The 16759-nt window shown below is 41.1% G+C and overlaps 1 protein-coding gene across 1 annotated transcript in view; it reads left to right on the forward strand.

Annotated features, from left to right (window-relative positions):
• The first annotated feature begins 298 nt into the window (after nucleotides 1–298).
• stard13b (StAR-related lipid transfer (START) domain containing 13b) overlaps nucleotides 299–16759 on the forward strand; it is a 50200-nt gene continuing 33739 nt past the window's right edge. Inside the window, exons 1-3 of the mRNA XM_018665276.2 lie at nucleotides 299–443; nucleotides 1536–1682; nucleotides 6555–6588. Of these exons, the coding sequence (XP_018520792.1) occupies nucleotides 1653–1682; nucleotides 6555–6588 (64 nt within the window). The 5' untranslated portion in view covers nucleotides 299–443; nucleotides 1536–1652. The remainder of the gene's footprint in view (nucleotides 444–1535; nucleotides 1683–6554; nucleotides 6589–16759) is intronic.

The raw sequence follows: 16759 nt of genomic DNA on the forward strand, positions 1-16759 counted from the left end.
ACTTGATGTTACTATATGAATTTGTATGTGTGTTATAACTATGTATACTTGATTGAATGTTTTTTTTTTTATTATTTTTGCACTTGAACTTTCATGATGCAAAATGGATAGAACAGTTAAAACAATCAAACAATCAAAGAAATACAGAGATACAAATATGAAAATGCTTGAAAATGAAAATGAAAAAAAACATAAACAAGACAAACTTGTGCAAAATTGTGCCAATGTCAACTTAATCTCTTACTCAGTCACTCTAGCTTGTTTTCTCTTATCTTGGTACCTCCATGATTACCCACAGGAGTCTCCACAGGTCAAGTCTCCTTGGTCTGAATCAATGAGCCAGCTGATGAGGAAACTGGACCAGCTTAATCTGGACATAGAAGAGGCTCTGAGTGCGAGTTCATCTCCCTTCTGACACACCCTGCACCACTCGTAAGAAACAGGTGAGAGTGTGCTTGTGCAGCCTGGCATTAAGAATTAACTGTGTATACTCTGTGTTTATAAAGCAGCAGTGTGGACTGCAGAAGTTCAGCCATCAGTACCTAATGGTATGTGCTCTGTCACGGTTGGTACTGTACACATTCCTGTGTAGCGTATGCTGCATACTTGGTCATGCTTTTTAAACTTCACTGAATCGATTTAGTTTGCTCTGTGGAGAGAAAATCCCAATGGATTATTTGGACCTGTGAGCAACAGGTGTTCGACAGAACTTAATGTCCTGGACATTTTTTAAAGTGTTAAACATTAGGTTTCGATTCTAACAGGATCTCTACCATCAAGCAGAGGTAACCCATAAACCCAGTATGGATACAGTGTGTTGATCTCATGTCAGTCTCTAACGTGTCTGTGACTTGTGAGATATGGGGATATAGTCTGTGTGGACACTATGGGCTTTGTCAGGCGATCTTATAGTGTCCCACTGAGTAGAGTCTGTTTTATGATGTGGGTCTGCAGTTCTCAGATGTGATACTGGGGTCTACAGTCCTTTAGTCAGGTCTGCAGGAACAGACAGCTGTTGTGCTTCGGAGGCTGTGACTGGGACCATGCAACTCATGGTGGCATGTTTCATGAAATATCCCACTGGAGCTCGCATTTGGGAACAAAAGTGCTCTTTTGGGTTCCACATGTATGTATCGTACAGAGGAGCTGTTGTATTGGGAGGGAGTTTGTATGATTTGGTCCATTAGGAATGGTTGACAGAGGCTTACATGCCTCCCAGGCATCTGCATAACCATCCCAGGCATTCACTATTACTTGCTTTAGCTAATGACAGGCGACTGGGCAAGACAAGACATCTTTACTGGGATATTTGACAAGGTCATAATCTCTGTCCTCTGAAAAGAAGATCCACACATACAGGCTCCTTTGTGTGCTTCTGTCAAGTTGAATTGAGAGTAGAGATTTCACTTCCCCAGCCGTTGACCTCAGCCTCTTGTTTTCTTTTCCCTTGGCCACCGTTGAGACCATCCTGTCCCAGTCTGTTCGGCCAGACAGAGGCAGACCCAGTCTTGATTGTTGTTGTGATGTTGTTGCAGTGGGGTGCTGTTTCGAAGTCCACTTTAAACCAAACCCTGAACGACCAAGTTCTTCAAAGACCAGACAGAGGGGAATGTCTGAACCAAGACAGATCTTCTGCTCCTCGCAGCGCCTCAATGGGAACGAGAGCAAGGACCAAGAAGACGGTAAGTTTCTCTAACAATCGCAGCCTCCTGCAGTCATCCAGTAGTTTCTTGGAGTCAATAAGAAATCATCTTGGTCCTGTATGGTACAGTGTATGGAAACTTGCTACATACGGTATTGTGATACAATTCTCATCTTTAAACCTGTGAGCTGCTAAATTCCTTCGAGTCTAGCACCACAACTGATTGCACATGTTTTCGTTTTTCAGCTCAAATCTGGCTTTAGTATTTTTGGGTGACTGCCATGATCTGTTTACTTCCTGCATTGCACAAAGTATTTCTCCCTGCTAATTCAACGTTCTTTTCTGTCTGTTGCTGGGAAATTTTCACTTTGTTTACATGCTGAATTTGCACTTAACGTAGGTTTGAAATATTCATCCATGGATTGATGAAATTTTTATTGACCTAGAAGTTTGCTCAACAGCCTTGTTTTAGCCCTATGATTTATCTCCCTGAAAAAGTGCTGTACATGTGTGATGGCAGTATTCTAATACACCTGTTGTAATTATTTGTTTTGTAACAGGTATTTATTTTATAATTTAGTTTCACTGAGAGGAAACCTGTCTTTTACAGAAATGCCCTGATGACATTCACACATTTACACACATTCACACCATGAAGCTGCTCAGTACAACAGTTTGACCTGCTGGTCACTGAGCAGCTCCACTGGAGCAGTTGGAGTTAAGGACCTTGCTCAAATGTCGATAAGGGTGGGACAATCACTGCTTTATAAATGTATTTGACAGCAGAACGATTTATCCTCTTACAAATTGTTTTCTTAAGCTTTCTTATCAGTTTCCTTCATTAATAAAATCGCACTCTGTGAAACCTACATTTCACAACTACTTATCTAACCCCTGTGTCACAATGTGTTGTGTTGACAGAGGAAAAAAGAAAAAACGTGGCAGAAGTAGATTGTTCTTTAAGATAAATTAATCGGCAGTCAGCTGAAATTCTGACATTCTCCTGCGTACAGCTGCTCTTCCCTCCTCATCTGTAAATATTTGAGGTTTGCGTTAGGAATAAGGTCAGCTTAGGCATTCTTAAACAAGCAGCACTCACTTCTGCAGGACCAAGTATATAAATGTCACTATTCAACGGCCCTAAGAGAAACAGACAACTGAGAGATTTGCAGAATGCAGGGCGGGTTTAAATTCAAAGCCTTTCAGCTTGTGCTTTGTGCTCTCTTCATGGCTCAGCTGCAGCGTGATGGCAAACAACCTGCTTGTAAGAGAAAACTGCAAGCATCTAATCATTTTCCAGTATTATATAATAGTATCTTTTGGCATCTTTGAGATATTAGTTCTATGTTATATTATAGTTTAGTTTTGAGTTTATTTCATAGACTGCAAGGTAATGGAATCACACTGAAGGCCACTGGAAAGACTGGGGTGAGACAGAGTTGAGTGCAATTAGATTGGAGATTCAAAGACAGATCAGTTTGTTTGCAAGCATTGGGTTCTTTAAATGAAATGACGTTTGGTTCTCACAGTAGATGCCACCTGTTTCTTCTGTGAAAGCCATAACTACCTCTTGAAAATGACAGCAGCACAGGTTAAAACTTGGCTTGAGGACAGCTGGGAATGTTCTCATATGTTACAGACAAGAGTATTTTGGCTGCAGTTTAACCTTGAGTATAATGGGATCACATGTTACTCAGTGTCGACATGTTTTAGGCTAGGTTTGATGATTATAATTTCATATATACCACACTGATAATGTTTCTTGCAAGCAGTTATGTGACAAGATTGACATCATTCTAACATCTGTGTGGGCAAGTTTAGCTTAGTATAATGACTAGAAGGGGGGGCTAGCCTGGTTCCGTCCGATGTTAACAAATTCTCCCTAACCAGAAACTTTTCTCCCCACTAGCATACAAACAAGTGTATTACCCAAAATACCAAACTGTTCCTTTAAGTTTCTCCACTGGTTCAAGTCTGACCCTGCAGAGTTTATAATAAACAGATGACACGACATGACAGCAGCGTTACGCATGCAGAGAGGTTATTCCTTCTCTGTACCCTCTAACTTTTACATAAGTGCTCTGGAGTCCGTATGAAACTTCTGACAGCAGGGAGTGAGAATGCGATACAGATTGGATCACAGTCTCGGGGTCTAAGAATAAACTGGCCGAATGTGCGAGCCAGTACACCATACTTGAATAGGCAGTTACAGCTTGACTGAGAGATGTTTTATGGAAGTATCTGGTAGAGGTTTTTGGCACCTGCCCGTCAACCTTCGACTCCCTCCTGCCTCTGTACGATTTCTAAAAACTGGAATGCATCTCATATCTCCCTCAGTCTGCTGCACATCATGCAGGCGTAGCTAATCTTAACAGGAATGTGATTTTGTCTTGTTTTCGTTTATTCCCTATATCATTACTCGCACAGTGAATAAAAGATGGCATGCACCTCTTGCCAACAGACTGCATAACAGGACTTGTCCTAAAATGTAGTTCTAATACCAAAAGGCAAAATAAGAAATTTCCAAGTTTTAACTATGAATTTACCACAGCCACTGACTGTGTATTATATGTATTATATGCATTAGTTATCTTGACCATACAGAGTTGTGTTGAGGCCAGCTGTTCACTGGGTTCTATTATTGGTGGATAGAGATGTATTTAGGTTGAGGACATCTACTTTTAATTGGTGTTGACAGAGACAGGCAGAACAGAGGACACCCTGCTCTGTCATCCGGACTGACCGGTCCTGTAACTGCCCTGTTGACTCTTAGGCAGGGTGTCATTTGTGCCTGTGGCAGCAGCTATCATTCACACACACAGACTTGTCACTCCATATAAACATCCTTGTTGGTGTAAGCAAGGGGGCGTTTTTCCTTTGACAACAGTCCTGAAAGGGAACCTTCGCTGCTCCTGTGTGGACGATGTCATTTCTCCCGACCTGCAACCTTTGACAGACGTGCCCACCATCTGATTGGGATCGGACTGAACTGGGGCAGTGTGTGTGTTTAAAATGGGTCAGGGCTTAAGATATACCAGGATGAAATACTTTCTCTTGGCTGTCAGGAAAGAAAGAGAGGAAGTGATGAGTTGGAGTCTTTGAAGTCTTGTCAAAATCAGCACATCTCCTCTGGGGCCCAGCATCTGGTTTTTGGAGTGCTAATTTTCCCAAGTTTATTTCTGAAACTGGGTCTAAAGATGGTCTTTGGAGACTAACTTATCAGGTCCATCATATTTACAGAAGACAACCCTATCTCCCTCCTTCAAAGATGTGTAATATATTATTTCTAAAGGACAGAGATAATGACCCACAGTGTTTCTGTACAGTAAAGCCAACTTTGAACTCAGTTACAGAGGTGTTTAGATATGTGATGAAATTCTGCTGGACTGTGCCAAATCTCACAGTCAATAATGAGGGATACATTAGTGGCAGCACCTTGTAGTTTTCAGGGGCCTCACTGACCTGCAGGTAAAAATACATATATTAGAGTATGAGTCATACTTTTATGACCTGCTTTCTTTTTTTCTCTGTTAAGTAAGAGTCAGAGGGTTGGGTTTTTATGCCCAGAGATAACCGTGTGGCTGAGACCACTAACCCCGGAAGCCACATGGACACCCGTGGTGGTTTGAGGCTGAAACCTGCCAGATATTTCTTGGCTTTCGACTCTTTCTCTCTGCTTTAAATCTTCTGCTTCATGTGAATAAATCAAAAAAATAGACTGCCAGGTGCCTGCTGTCCTCCGACTTCGTTTGCCATGTGGCCTAAAAGTGTGAAAGAGCATGTAACAAAGACATAGCGTTCAAACAAAACCACCTGTCCCATTTAATCGGGTCTTTTATGTTGTCATAGCGAAGTGGCAGCCATATAGGTCGCTCATCCAGCCAAGTGCTTCTATACACTGCAAGCGTCCCTGCTGCCATGACAACACTGGGGGTCCACAGCCTTCATGAAACATGCAGTACACAACTACCTTATTGTGTCGAGTCCAACTTAACAAGAAAACCTTTGCAGATATGTTGATAGGAGTTTGAACCAGCATCATGTGGGCTGATTGCCAATTGACTGTCATGACAGGAGGGTCAACAGTATCGCAAACAGGCGGGCTCGGAGTTTATGCAGCGTTTTGTCTCTGCCAGGGGAAAAATGTGGTAACAGGGCAAGCAAACAAGAGTGTAAATCAGACCAGTGGGGCACACAGGGGAAATGGAGGAGAGAGCTGGGCAGTAGAGGGGAAGTGATCCTGACTGATCCAGATCAGGAAGACGCTCTCTGTCCTCCACCCTCTGCAGTCATTTTATGATTTGTAAAATCAAGGATTAAAAGCAAGGATATGTGTTTCCCACAGTTTTGAATAAGAATACAGTGTTGTTCTGTTGTATTTTGCTGTAACATGTAAACATGCAACACAAAGATACATTACTTTTCCAATACTAAAACAGTATTCCAGAGAAATAGTGCATGGCTTTGTAAAATTCCCTTCAGCCTTTGAGTTTACAGCTTCTGGTTCTTCTTATTTGGTTCATTTTCTGAAATACTATAACTATCGTGACAACAGATAATTGGGACTAGCAGAACATGAGCCACTGAGTTAACAAGTGCTAAATCAAGCTGCCATTACTGCTGTGGAGACTCTGTATTGACTTTGTCACTGTGGCACTGATTTCACTATTGAAGAATGCAGAGAAACATCCTCTATTCCTGAATTCAGGGAACTGGGTGTGTGTCTCATAATGGTTTTCACAGCCAAATAATGTGAAAGTTTTTTTTTTTTTTTTTTTTTTTTGCTTTCAGGCTAAGGTGCTACATTGAAGTAAAGCCAAAATCTCACTTTTATTGTTGCTCCCATTACTTCCATCCTCCCCACAAAATTAAATCAAAAAAATCTAATTTTGTAATTTCTTTTGTCTTGTAGATGTTCAATAAGATGACCAATGCAGCAGGTGCAGGTAAGAAATTATTGTTATTATTCTACATTAGCCATGTTTTTGTATTATTCCTCTTTTTTTTGATGCAGTGTGGTTTTATTACTCTCTTGGAAGTTCACATCACTTGAATCACTTGAATAAGCCAATTTTTATCTCTAGCCCCTAACCCTTTATCTCTAGCTTTCACCCTCCACAAACAAGTAATTCAGGTAGAGAGGAGAGTCTTAAATGTGTGTCTTTCTGTCCATCTTGAGCCTGTGATGAACTTGTGACCGGTCCAGGGTGTTTATCTTCCTCTCTGCTCAGTGCATACTGCAATAGTACCCACTGACCCTAAAAAGAAAAAGAAAATTAATGTGGTAACATTAGCAACTAAATGAGTATTAGAACACTTAATAGATACACCCTTTAAGTTAGCACACTTTTCCTGCATATTTATTCTGTATTACACTGAATGGAATGGTAATGTCAGTTAGATTCACTGGAATTGTAAAGTTTTGTCTAGTCAATACAGACTTGGCACTGCTTTCAGGATGCATATGTTCCTTTCATTTTAGCTAAGACACTAAACAGAGATTTAGCTGGAAGAGCCAGTTTTTGCTTGAAGAGCACTAGATCTCCTCGTATGTTTCATAATTTCTGTTCACTGGACAATGAAATGACATTTAAAAGTGTCATAGGAAAGGAACCGTCATGCTGAAATGTAGAATTTAGACACTGGTGCCTTGTGAAATTTTCTTTAATACATCCTGAGTCTAATAATTCCTTGTGGTTTTGACAGAGCTTTAAATCAGTATCAGTATTACAGCTTGATCTTTTAGGGAGTCTGGTCAGACTCAGTCTACCGTAGGTAATATACTGTAATTGAAGGAGTGCTGCTCTGCTGTCTGGCACACTATGAAAATCTCCCAGCAAATTGATCCTGCTCTGTGTGTCCCGTTTTGCATGGGGGTATTGCTCAGGCCTCAGACATTGTTAATAAGACTGACGGCCACAGGTGCCTGTGAGCTCCCTCCCAGCCGGTGTCTCGAGAATGTCCAGGCACACAGCCTCTTATTTTAAAGGCCTTTCTATATATTGGTCAGTTGGCGGTATGCAGTTAAAATTAGGCAGCGTGCCAGATCATTGTTTCTGTTTTGCTGAGGGGAAATATTTGGCCTGGCGTGATGTGGCCCATGGGGGGCAGCTGTGGGATTTGGTTAGATGCCATTTTAGGCTCAGGTTACACTCTCACATGACCTCTGTTGTGTACGATGGCACTGCACAAGTGGACATTATGCTGTGGAAAAATTCCATGTCACTTTTATGCAGCAGTTAACTAATGTGTGGTCTGCTGGTGCGTATGAGCTATGCGCTGTGACCGATCGCTGGTCATTCCTAACTGTAATTCTTGGAAACCTGAGTGTGAGACCACCGTGAATAACATCAACAAGTTTGTCAACACGGCTATGAGATTTTCTTCAAATACATTCATCATTATATTTTTTCCACCATGTGATTTTCATAGCAAGCTGCATATTCAGCCACATGCTTTCTCTTTTTAGGTGGTTATCTTGGCTGAAATGAATCAGACCAGAGGCGGTGTCACTGTCAACTTTATTTAGCCATCAAGGAAATGAAATCAACATATGGTTTCAATTGGAATCTAATGATAAAATAACTTGGAGAATGATGTTGTGAAAAGGACAAAGTTGGCAGAGAGTCAGACACATTAGGTACAGCTGGGCTGAGGAGACCTCTTTTATGACACGGATACGAGACGGCCAGATGGTCCTCAGTATCGACCATAACAACACTGTCCACCTCATTAAAATGACATTGTCCAGGAGAGGAAAGCACATTCTTTGGGTCCAGATCCAAAATAGCAAAGCAGCAGTGAGAAAACCACTGGTATTATGTTTTGTGCTATAAATTAGAAGTTTTTTTTTTTTTGGTGGGAAGAGGGGGGGGGGGTTGTTCGTTTGTTTGATTTGTTCGCAAGTACCCACACCATTTTTATCAACAGCTGCCTACACATAAAATGTTCTGGTTAACAATAGAAAGCTTTTAAAGACCTTGTGTGGGGAGTAAACCCAGTGACATTTCTGCAGTTTTGCATCTGTAAACATGTTTGCATGATCACATTGTGTACTGCAATCTTAGCATGCACTTTGCATGATTGTTAATGCATGATAAGCTTGTCAGATCAGATTATTGTTGCTTTTTATCAAGTGGTTAAAGTTAAGTAACATTTATAAAACATTTGCTTCATCATAAAATACTTGAATCCTACTAGTGAGCGCTCAGTAAATGTTGGTCAATCACTCACAAAGTTGGTCAGTCTATTGTTTCTAACATTTAAGAAGCAGTTCAGACTGTAGGAGCCACTAGTGGGTTTAAAAAAAAAAAAAAAAAAAAACTCTCACTCCTTTACATTTCACTCATCACTGTAGTGCTTTTAACAGCCTTGAGTTCCGTTGAACAATGACTTACTTGTTTGTCTTATAGCCAACACTAATGATAAGCACTGCACCATTTATAAATGAGATAGTGAGCAGAGATTTCAAAAATAGTTTAGGGGATTTCAAAACTCCTCTTACTTGTTTTTATTGATTTAAGCTGTGGAAAAAGCTTGAGACCTTTTAGCCCTCTTGAGTTGTTGTTTTGTTTTTCCTTAGGCAGAAAAGAAAACCCAGAGCACTATCCTAAAACCGCACATGGATATGCTCAGAGAAGATTTGGTCTATTGAGGGGGAAAAAAAAAAAACTTAATCCTCCCTCTCAAATGTTTATTTTCTGAAGGCATTACTCAACATTTATAGAGCATTTTTCAAGCCCTGAGTAGACGATGGGCCAAAAGTGCTATATTCCTTCTCACACAATGTAATTTGTATGGAAATCTATTCCCCACGGTCTCTTTAATTGCAGTGTGGAAATTAATGGCTTCCTCTAGTGAGAAGAGGCAGCTATGTTCATCCTCAAAACCCTGCTGCCTTAACTGACATTAATCATAGAATCAGTGCAATCAATTCAATGCTGAAAGCTGCATATCCAGCCAGGTTCCTGTCAGAGATACAGTGCTGATAAGGAGGATGAAGCTGCATTTATCTGTCTGGCCTAAACCATGTATTTAGTAGTGGGCAGACATAAGATTTTATGATGGATGTGTTAATGATTTTGTGCACAGATAAGGTATAGTTCATAAATGTATGTGTGTTTAACAGAAAGAGGGTAGATAAACAGAAAGAATCGTCCAAGGAGAAGCAGTTATGCAGAGCTCTGTGATTTTTAACTTACACAAATAAATGGAGCTTTGTTATGATAAACATCACCTTCCCAAATGTCAGGCTGAAGGAAAACACAAGTGAGGCTTAAACAGCACTCTCTGGCCCAGAACTGTCAGGACACAGCTTCCCGCTCAGCCCATGCGGTTTCAAACAGACTGTGTGCATTTACACTGATCCTCTCTCTCTCTGAATAAATATGCTAATCTACTTTCAATGTGGAAATCTGCCACTGATTAGAAGAAAAACAAAGAAGAAACTTTGTGAATCCCTAGGAGGTTTTGTTCTATTTGTAAGGAAAGTAAAGTAAAGCCCTCTGTCCCTCACACTGCCACATGAGTGACTCCCAGGGAAATGTTGCAGAAAAGAAGGACGGGGAATGTTTTGAGTGTTGTATCGATTTTTTTTTCCTCAGTGCTAAATGTCACTTGGTGATCGATTCTCAAATACAGCCTCACTGTTTTTATTGAATATGATTTCAGGGTTGTCTAATCAAGCTGCAGAATATTTTGGAGGTGAAATAAGTGTCTTTGGCATGTGCTGTAGACTGTGAAAGTGATATGAACTAAATAGTCAATGTGTGGGGTGTAAAACAAGAAGAACCTCTTGGCAGCAGAAGCTTGTAATGAAAAACAAAGTGTTATTGGCCAGATTTGTACTTTGTGTTTTGGCAACATTTCGGTTGATGGGCTGTAATGTACTTTGTGCATCAAAGGTCAACTGCATGGTGTCAACAGTGCTGTGATGTACTTTTCCTTGAATTAACTGTTGATGGAGTTCGAGCATCTGTATGTGCTGCAATTCGTTGTATGTTTATCCCTGGCAGGTATTCCTGTTCAGTTTTTCTGCTGTTGCTTCTTCCAGTAACTCCACATGTGTCACATCTTGATTGTGAATAGGTAGAGTTTTTACCAGCATTTTTTCAGTAATAGTTTTTGCTTTGTATGTAAATACAGTAAATACTAATGTGAAGGATGTTGAGCTCCCCAGACAATTTCAATCTAATACTTTCAATTGCATCATACAGTTGCAGCCATTTACCAGCCTTTTACTCATGACTTCCACAGTATGAAACTGGCTAATATGAGCATTCATCTCGCTGTGAAATGACTCCTCTGCAGGGCCCCTGTAAGTATACACTGCTATGTAAACCAGTCCAGCTATAGATGAAGCACCAGTGGGTATTATATAATGTTGATGACTGCTAATGCATGACAGCAGGGTTGTCTTTTCTGTTTTTGACTCCCGCGTGTTCCTCAGCTGTTCTCAGCGCCCATACAGGCCTCCACGCAGTCTCACCCTGGGTCACTGCCTGGTGGTGAGGGCTGACTGTGACCTCGAACAGCTGCAGTCTCTCTTTCTTTCTCTGTACTGTGTCTCTCTGGAGGCCTGCAAGGGACTGTAATATATACACATTGCAAGAGCTTCTTAGCAACGAATGTGGAAATATGAAATAGCCTGTCACCCACGTTGTCGAAATCAGAACATGTTCAACACAAGAAGGGGGCTGGCATGGTGAATATTGAAATCAGATGTAGCTTTGGATGTTTTGAGCTTTAAGCAGGATCATTAACTCTGTTGTTATTCACTGGTTTCTGTTGGGTTCTGACCTCACTGCTGTTACTGCTGTTTTTATTAGGAAATCTTTGTGTTGTGACAGAAACTGTTCAAACTTAGCTAAGTGTCACATAGTTCCCAAGTGGAGGCCACAGGGTTTTAAGGAATAGATCATCTCAGAAGAATTGTACTGTTTTTCATATTTGTCTAGAATTATGCAAACTTGTGGATGTCTTTTCATCATAGTCTCTGCTGTGTGCTGAAGATGTATTCCATAGTATGAAGTACAGCTCAATCTTTGGAAGTCTGTTGGTTTAGTAATACATCGAAAATCACAATACACATGTGATCAAAATTTTGTAAACAACCAATTTGTGATTGGAAGTTGGAATGCTGCTTTATCAGCATCCACTCTTTCCACAAGACTCTCTCGCTGGCTGCAGGCTTTTGCAGTCACATGAACATGAGGGCTTTAGGGCAACATGAGGTTGAGGCCAAGCTCACAGTCCGTGTTGCATTTCATCCCAAAAACAGTGGATGGGATTGAAGTCAGGGTTCTGTACAGGTCAGTCAAGTTCTTCCATACCAAACTGGGGAATCCATGTCTTTATGGACCCTAATTTTTGTTAACAGGGGCACTGTCATGCTAAAACACTAAAGGGCCTTCCCCAAAATGTTACCACAGAGGTGGAAACACATGTTTGTCTAAAATATCATTAACTGACTGTAAACCGGTGGATGAAAGTTTTGACGTGATATATTCTTGTTGTTAAAAGTGAATTATACCTGGTTATTTATCTAGGCCAACTGATCCTCTCCTTTGGAAGTTTATTGGTTCATTTCCATACAATTAAGTATAACTGCTACTAGATTCCACAGATATCCTGCAGTTGTGAATCTGTTGTTCATCAGTTTACCTTAAGACTACATGTAAATCGATGAGAAGACATGAACAGGTCTGTAAAATTCTGGGTTAAGAGGGAAAAAATGAAATATTTGAGAAGAACCAATGCATGTAAAGGCCTAGGAAACAAGTGCACCGATGAGGCAGAGACACTTATCTTCTGTGTGTAGTGAATATGACAAGAAGATGATTTCAGGAGACATTGCAATCCAGCACTTTAAACTTGGTTGAAAAAGAGACGTGTCAGTCTGTCTTATCTCTGTATTGCCCCAAAGAATATTTGTGTTGCATTAGATGTGGATTTGGTATTGAAAAGAAAAGGCAGCGTAGCACATTTTTTCCGCCACAGTATTTGAATATGGCCAAGCATTTTCATCTTTTCCTTGACTATTTAAAGACAGGCCTGGACACTGTGAAACATCTTGATTTTAAAGCCTGCCTATAGCCGCAGGGAAATCCATTTTCATGACATTGTACCGTTGTTTTTGCTCCCCGTCTACTTGTTGCCTAACAGGTGCCAGATCAGTGACATCATGCGCTAAATTTATAAGCAAGTCGTCATTTGTAGATCTAGCTCAGACTATAAAGGGTGCTGCTGGCATGACGAGTGCATGAAAAATTCCACACATGGAAAGATGGAAAATGACTTGTGGTTTCCTGAGTGCAGAGGCCAACTCGGCTGTTTGACAGGGAAGAGAGGGAAAAAAGAAGCCTGGTAGTATTTCTAGACTTTTCTTTGTATATACAGTAATTTGTCAAGGTTGTGAAAACATTAGAGAAACTATTTGGTTAACCCACTCTGAAATCTTTTAACGTTTTTATTGCAATTTCAACATTTTCATTACAATTACTGTGGCTATTATATATAAAATAGCACATAATATCATTTAATAGTGCCTTCAAGGCCCTTATTCTGAATGAGCTCATCATGTTGAACAATTCCCGTCATGTTTGAACATAATTTATTGCCAAATATAAATCATCTGGTTTGATCCTGCCATTGTGCAAAGTGTGTATTCATAGAGCTATTTAAGCAGAAACTGTATTATCTACCAGTTTTATGTTCTTCTGTGAGAGGAAACAGATTTATTGTTCTGATTCCCAATTACACCCACACTGCCAATTAGGAAAGAAGTAGACAATAAATCCTCTGGGGAACAACTTCCTCAAAACGACCAAGGTGAGAGTGTTTTCTGTGTGTCTCGTGTACGTGTGTCTTGAGGAATTTAGGCCTGGGTTTTGTAAACTAAGTGGAAGGAGACGTGGGTAGCCGTGTCAGGATGCAGGCCAGTCGCAGGAGGACAATCACTGTGTATGTGTGTGTGCGTGTGTGTGGTGTGTGTGGGGGGTGGGGTGGGGGTGTGTGTGAAGCAACACAAAAGCTAACAGGTTGGTCCAGCACTCAGCTGCCAACTGAGAAAAAAGGGAGAAATGAGATTTAGGAACTAATGAGACAGGAAGGGTCCTGCACCAGGATGTTAGGGACTCAGCAGTCAACAGGCTCGAGCCTGTTATCTCCTTGTGTGTGTGTGTGTGTGTGTGTGTGTGTGTGTGTGTGTGTGTGTGTGTGTGTGTGTTTCTGTGTATGTACCTTTCCTGTGAATACTCACCACTCTGCTGGAAATGAATCCAAACAACAACTCCTTTCTCATCCAAAGCTTTATCAAATCTGATGCTCCACTTCATAGCTCCTCAGTGATCTTGTATACACACACACACACACACATTTTCCAAGCCAAGAACATTTCCGCAAAGTTGGTTTAGATACAGCAACCACATTGGCTCTGTCACTGGCCTCCCAAATTTCCCACATAAACCACAGAGATTCCAGATGTTGCAGGGAGGCAAAAAGTCTACGCCTCCGCTGGGCCTGCAGCCCTCGCCTCCACATCCTCAGGTTGGGCGAGCGCGTGGCATGGCTCACACCAAACACTGTGTCTTTCTGCACTGAAGCAAGGCCGTGGGTAACCATGCTACTGGAGATTTACATAGCTGTGCACTTCCACCTGTACCCAGATAACAAAAAAACACAGCACACTTTTAAAAGGGGCTCTGTCCTGGGGCAGTGTAGCACTGCGGCTTTCTTGTGGCTTCAGACCTGATTAAACAATTTGGCTCAGTAATCAAAGAGCGATAGCAGGCAGAGGCAGAGCAGACTTCCTGCATCCTCTCTGCTCCGTGGCTCACCGGCTTTAAAAGTTAAGGGCCCAGCAGGACTTGTTTGTGTCTCAGTTTGAAAACAATACCTGCACTGTACTTCCAACTTTTCACGGCTGATGAGTTGAGCAGAATTGTTGGCAGTGGACAAGTTGATTACAGTGAGTCCACACATGCATCATTAATAAAACTGATCATTTATTTCCTGATGCTGTGAGAGAGGTGATGAAGATGATGATGACAGTACAATTAAGCTCTTTTTTATTATAAACTATCATTTCTTCCTTGTAGTTGAGAAATTGTTTTCTTCTGCGTTGCTAACATAACACAGCTCCGTAAACAAGTAGTCTGAGAACACTTAAAGTGTTCACACAGATGTTGATAGCTACAGTTTGGTTTCAGTTAAATTGAAATGTTTTGTGTAACTGTTAGTACTTTGAGGATCATGTGTAGCAGATTGAAACCTTTGGAGGCAAAACTGTAATTATTTCAAATAGGACTCTATATGTAAGACATTTGTCATAGGAAGGGAAACTTCAGACCCTGCTGCAGCTTTAATTTAAAGCAGCTGTCATTTTCTCCTTTGGTCTTTGTCTGACTCTTAACTGCAGTTTCTGTCTTGGGACGAGGCTCATCTTGAAATATAAACATCGACTTCCTGTCTGAGTTTGTTTTATACAGGCTAATGTCATGCTCCGGCATTTTTTTTAATTTATTTTTTATTTTTTTTGAAGAGTTATCTTTTCTGTTGTATTTATTGATGATTGCTGTGAAGGTGCCTTGGAGCAAAACTCCCCTATTGTGCATTTCTCATCACTGAAAAAGTGATGAAAATTAGCCCCTGGTGATAAAAGAGACTCAAAAAACCAGCTTGAAAATTACTTTAAATCAATAAAACATGAGCATATTTTACATCTGCCATCCTTGTGAGAAAAAGCAAGAAACAAGGGAGTGAGAGTGATTGAGAGAGAAATGTACCTCTGTGATTAAATCCTCATTGCTTTAATAGAAACCAGGTGCTGGACAGTGGTGTAAATGTTTTCCCATGCATTTTTGTGGGCAATGCAGCCTTAACAGATTCAGACCTGACAGCATTACATGCTTTGTCATTCAATGAAACAATAGCCACGTACGCTTGTCATGCCAGTTTTACATTCCTCAAGCCTCTTTATACAAACGTTGACCCGTGCATGCTCTCACTTTCACAGAAGTTTTGTAATATTGAAACAAACCTTAATTTTGCCTACAAGACAAAGTCACCACTTTGACAAAGTCACCACTTTGTCTTGTAGTTAAAAACAAAAAGTCAATTATGTAACAAACTGCTGCAGCTGGAAGATTTGGATAAACATAATGAGTCATGTGAAAATCTGTGGGTTTTTTTATGTCTCCTGTCTGTTTTGAAAATGGATTTGACGTAATTGATTATCTGTTTGGGAGGTAATGATTCTATAAAGAGATGCCTCCGCTAAACTAGAGGAGGAAATCATGACGTTACAATGGACAGTCCTTTAAGAAAATAGAATTAGTGGCCACTTTAATGGATTGGGACCAAAGTCAGCTCCTCCTTCCCCAACCCCATAATCTAAACCCAGATATACACCACATGTGTGGCTCCTCTGGAAAAATGAACTCGACTTGGGAATATATGGTCAGGAAATTTATAGCACATGCCTGGGACGAGCCCTCAGGGGCCGGGGGTGGAGGTGGAGGGGAGATCTCCCCTCTCCCCTCTCCCCACTCCCCAAGCCTTGTTTCCATTAGGCTGGGAAGAGCAGTCTCCCAGACTGTTCAAGAGGGCCTGGTGTAAGACCTCTTGGCCAACAACATGACCCAGTCGCTGAGGAGAAATCAGTTTCCTCACATCTGGGATTTTCCCACTGCAGCTATGGGGCAGCATTCCACATCAGTCACCAGACACAGACACAGGCAGCACACACACAGACACAAACTCTGGAATTTGGTGCACAAATAAATATGTGTGTTTATCTGCATGTGTTTATGAAAGAGGGGGAGAGAGAATGGGCTAAAACTAGCCCAGGAAAAGTGCCGGTTTTGCAGGGAAACCGGGAAAACGAGCGCTTTCTAAAACCTGCCTGGCCAAAACAAACAAGTGGGTGAGTCAGCGAAGGGAAAACATTCTCAAGCTGATTGATGTTTCCTCTCCTTGCATCTGCTATTACTTCCACTGCCAAGGACCTCCAGAGGCTAAGTCATCGTCTAGCCACAATGATCCTTGCTGCGATAATGCTCATCTTTGTTGCGCGAGTGGTTCTCTTTTTAGAGTAAGAGAGGAGAAGCACAGCGGTGG

Source organism: Lates calcarifer, linkage group LG21 (assembly GCF_001640805.2).
Source record: "Lates calcarifer isolate ASB-BC8 linkage group LG21, TLL_Latcal_v3, whole genome shotgun sequence".
NCBI lineage: Eukaryota > Metazoa > Chordata > Actinopteri > Centropomidae > Lates > Lates calcarifer.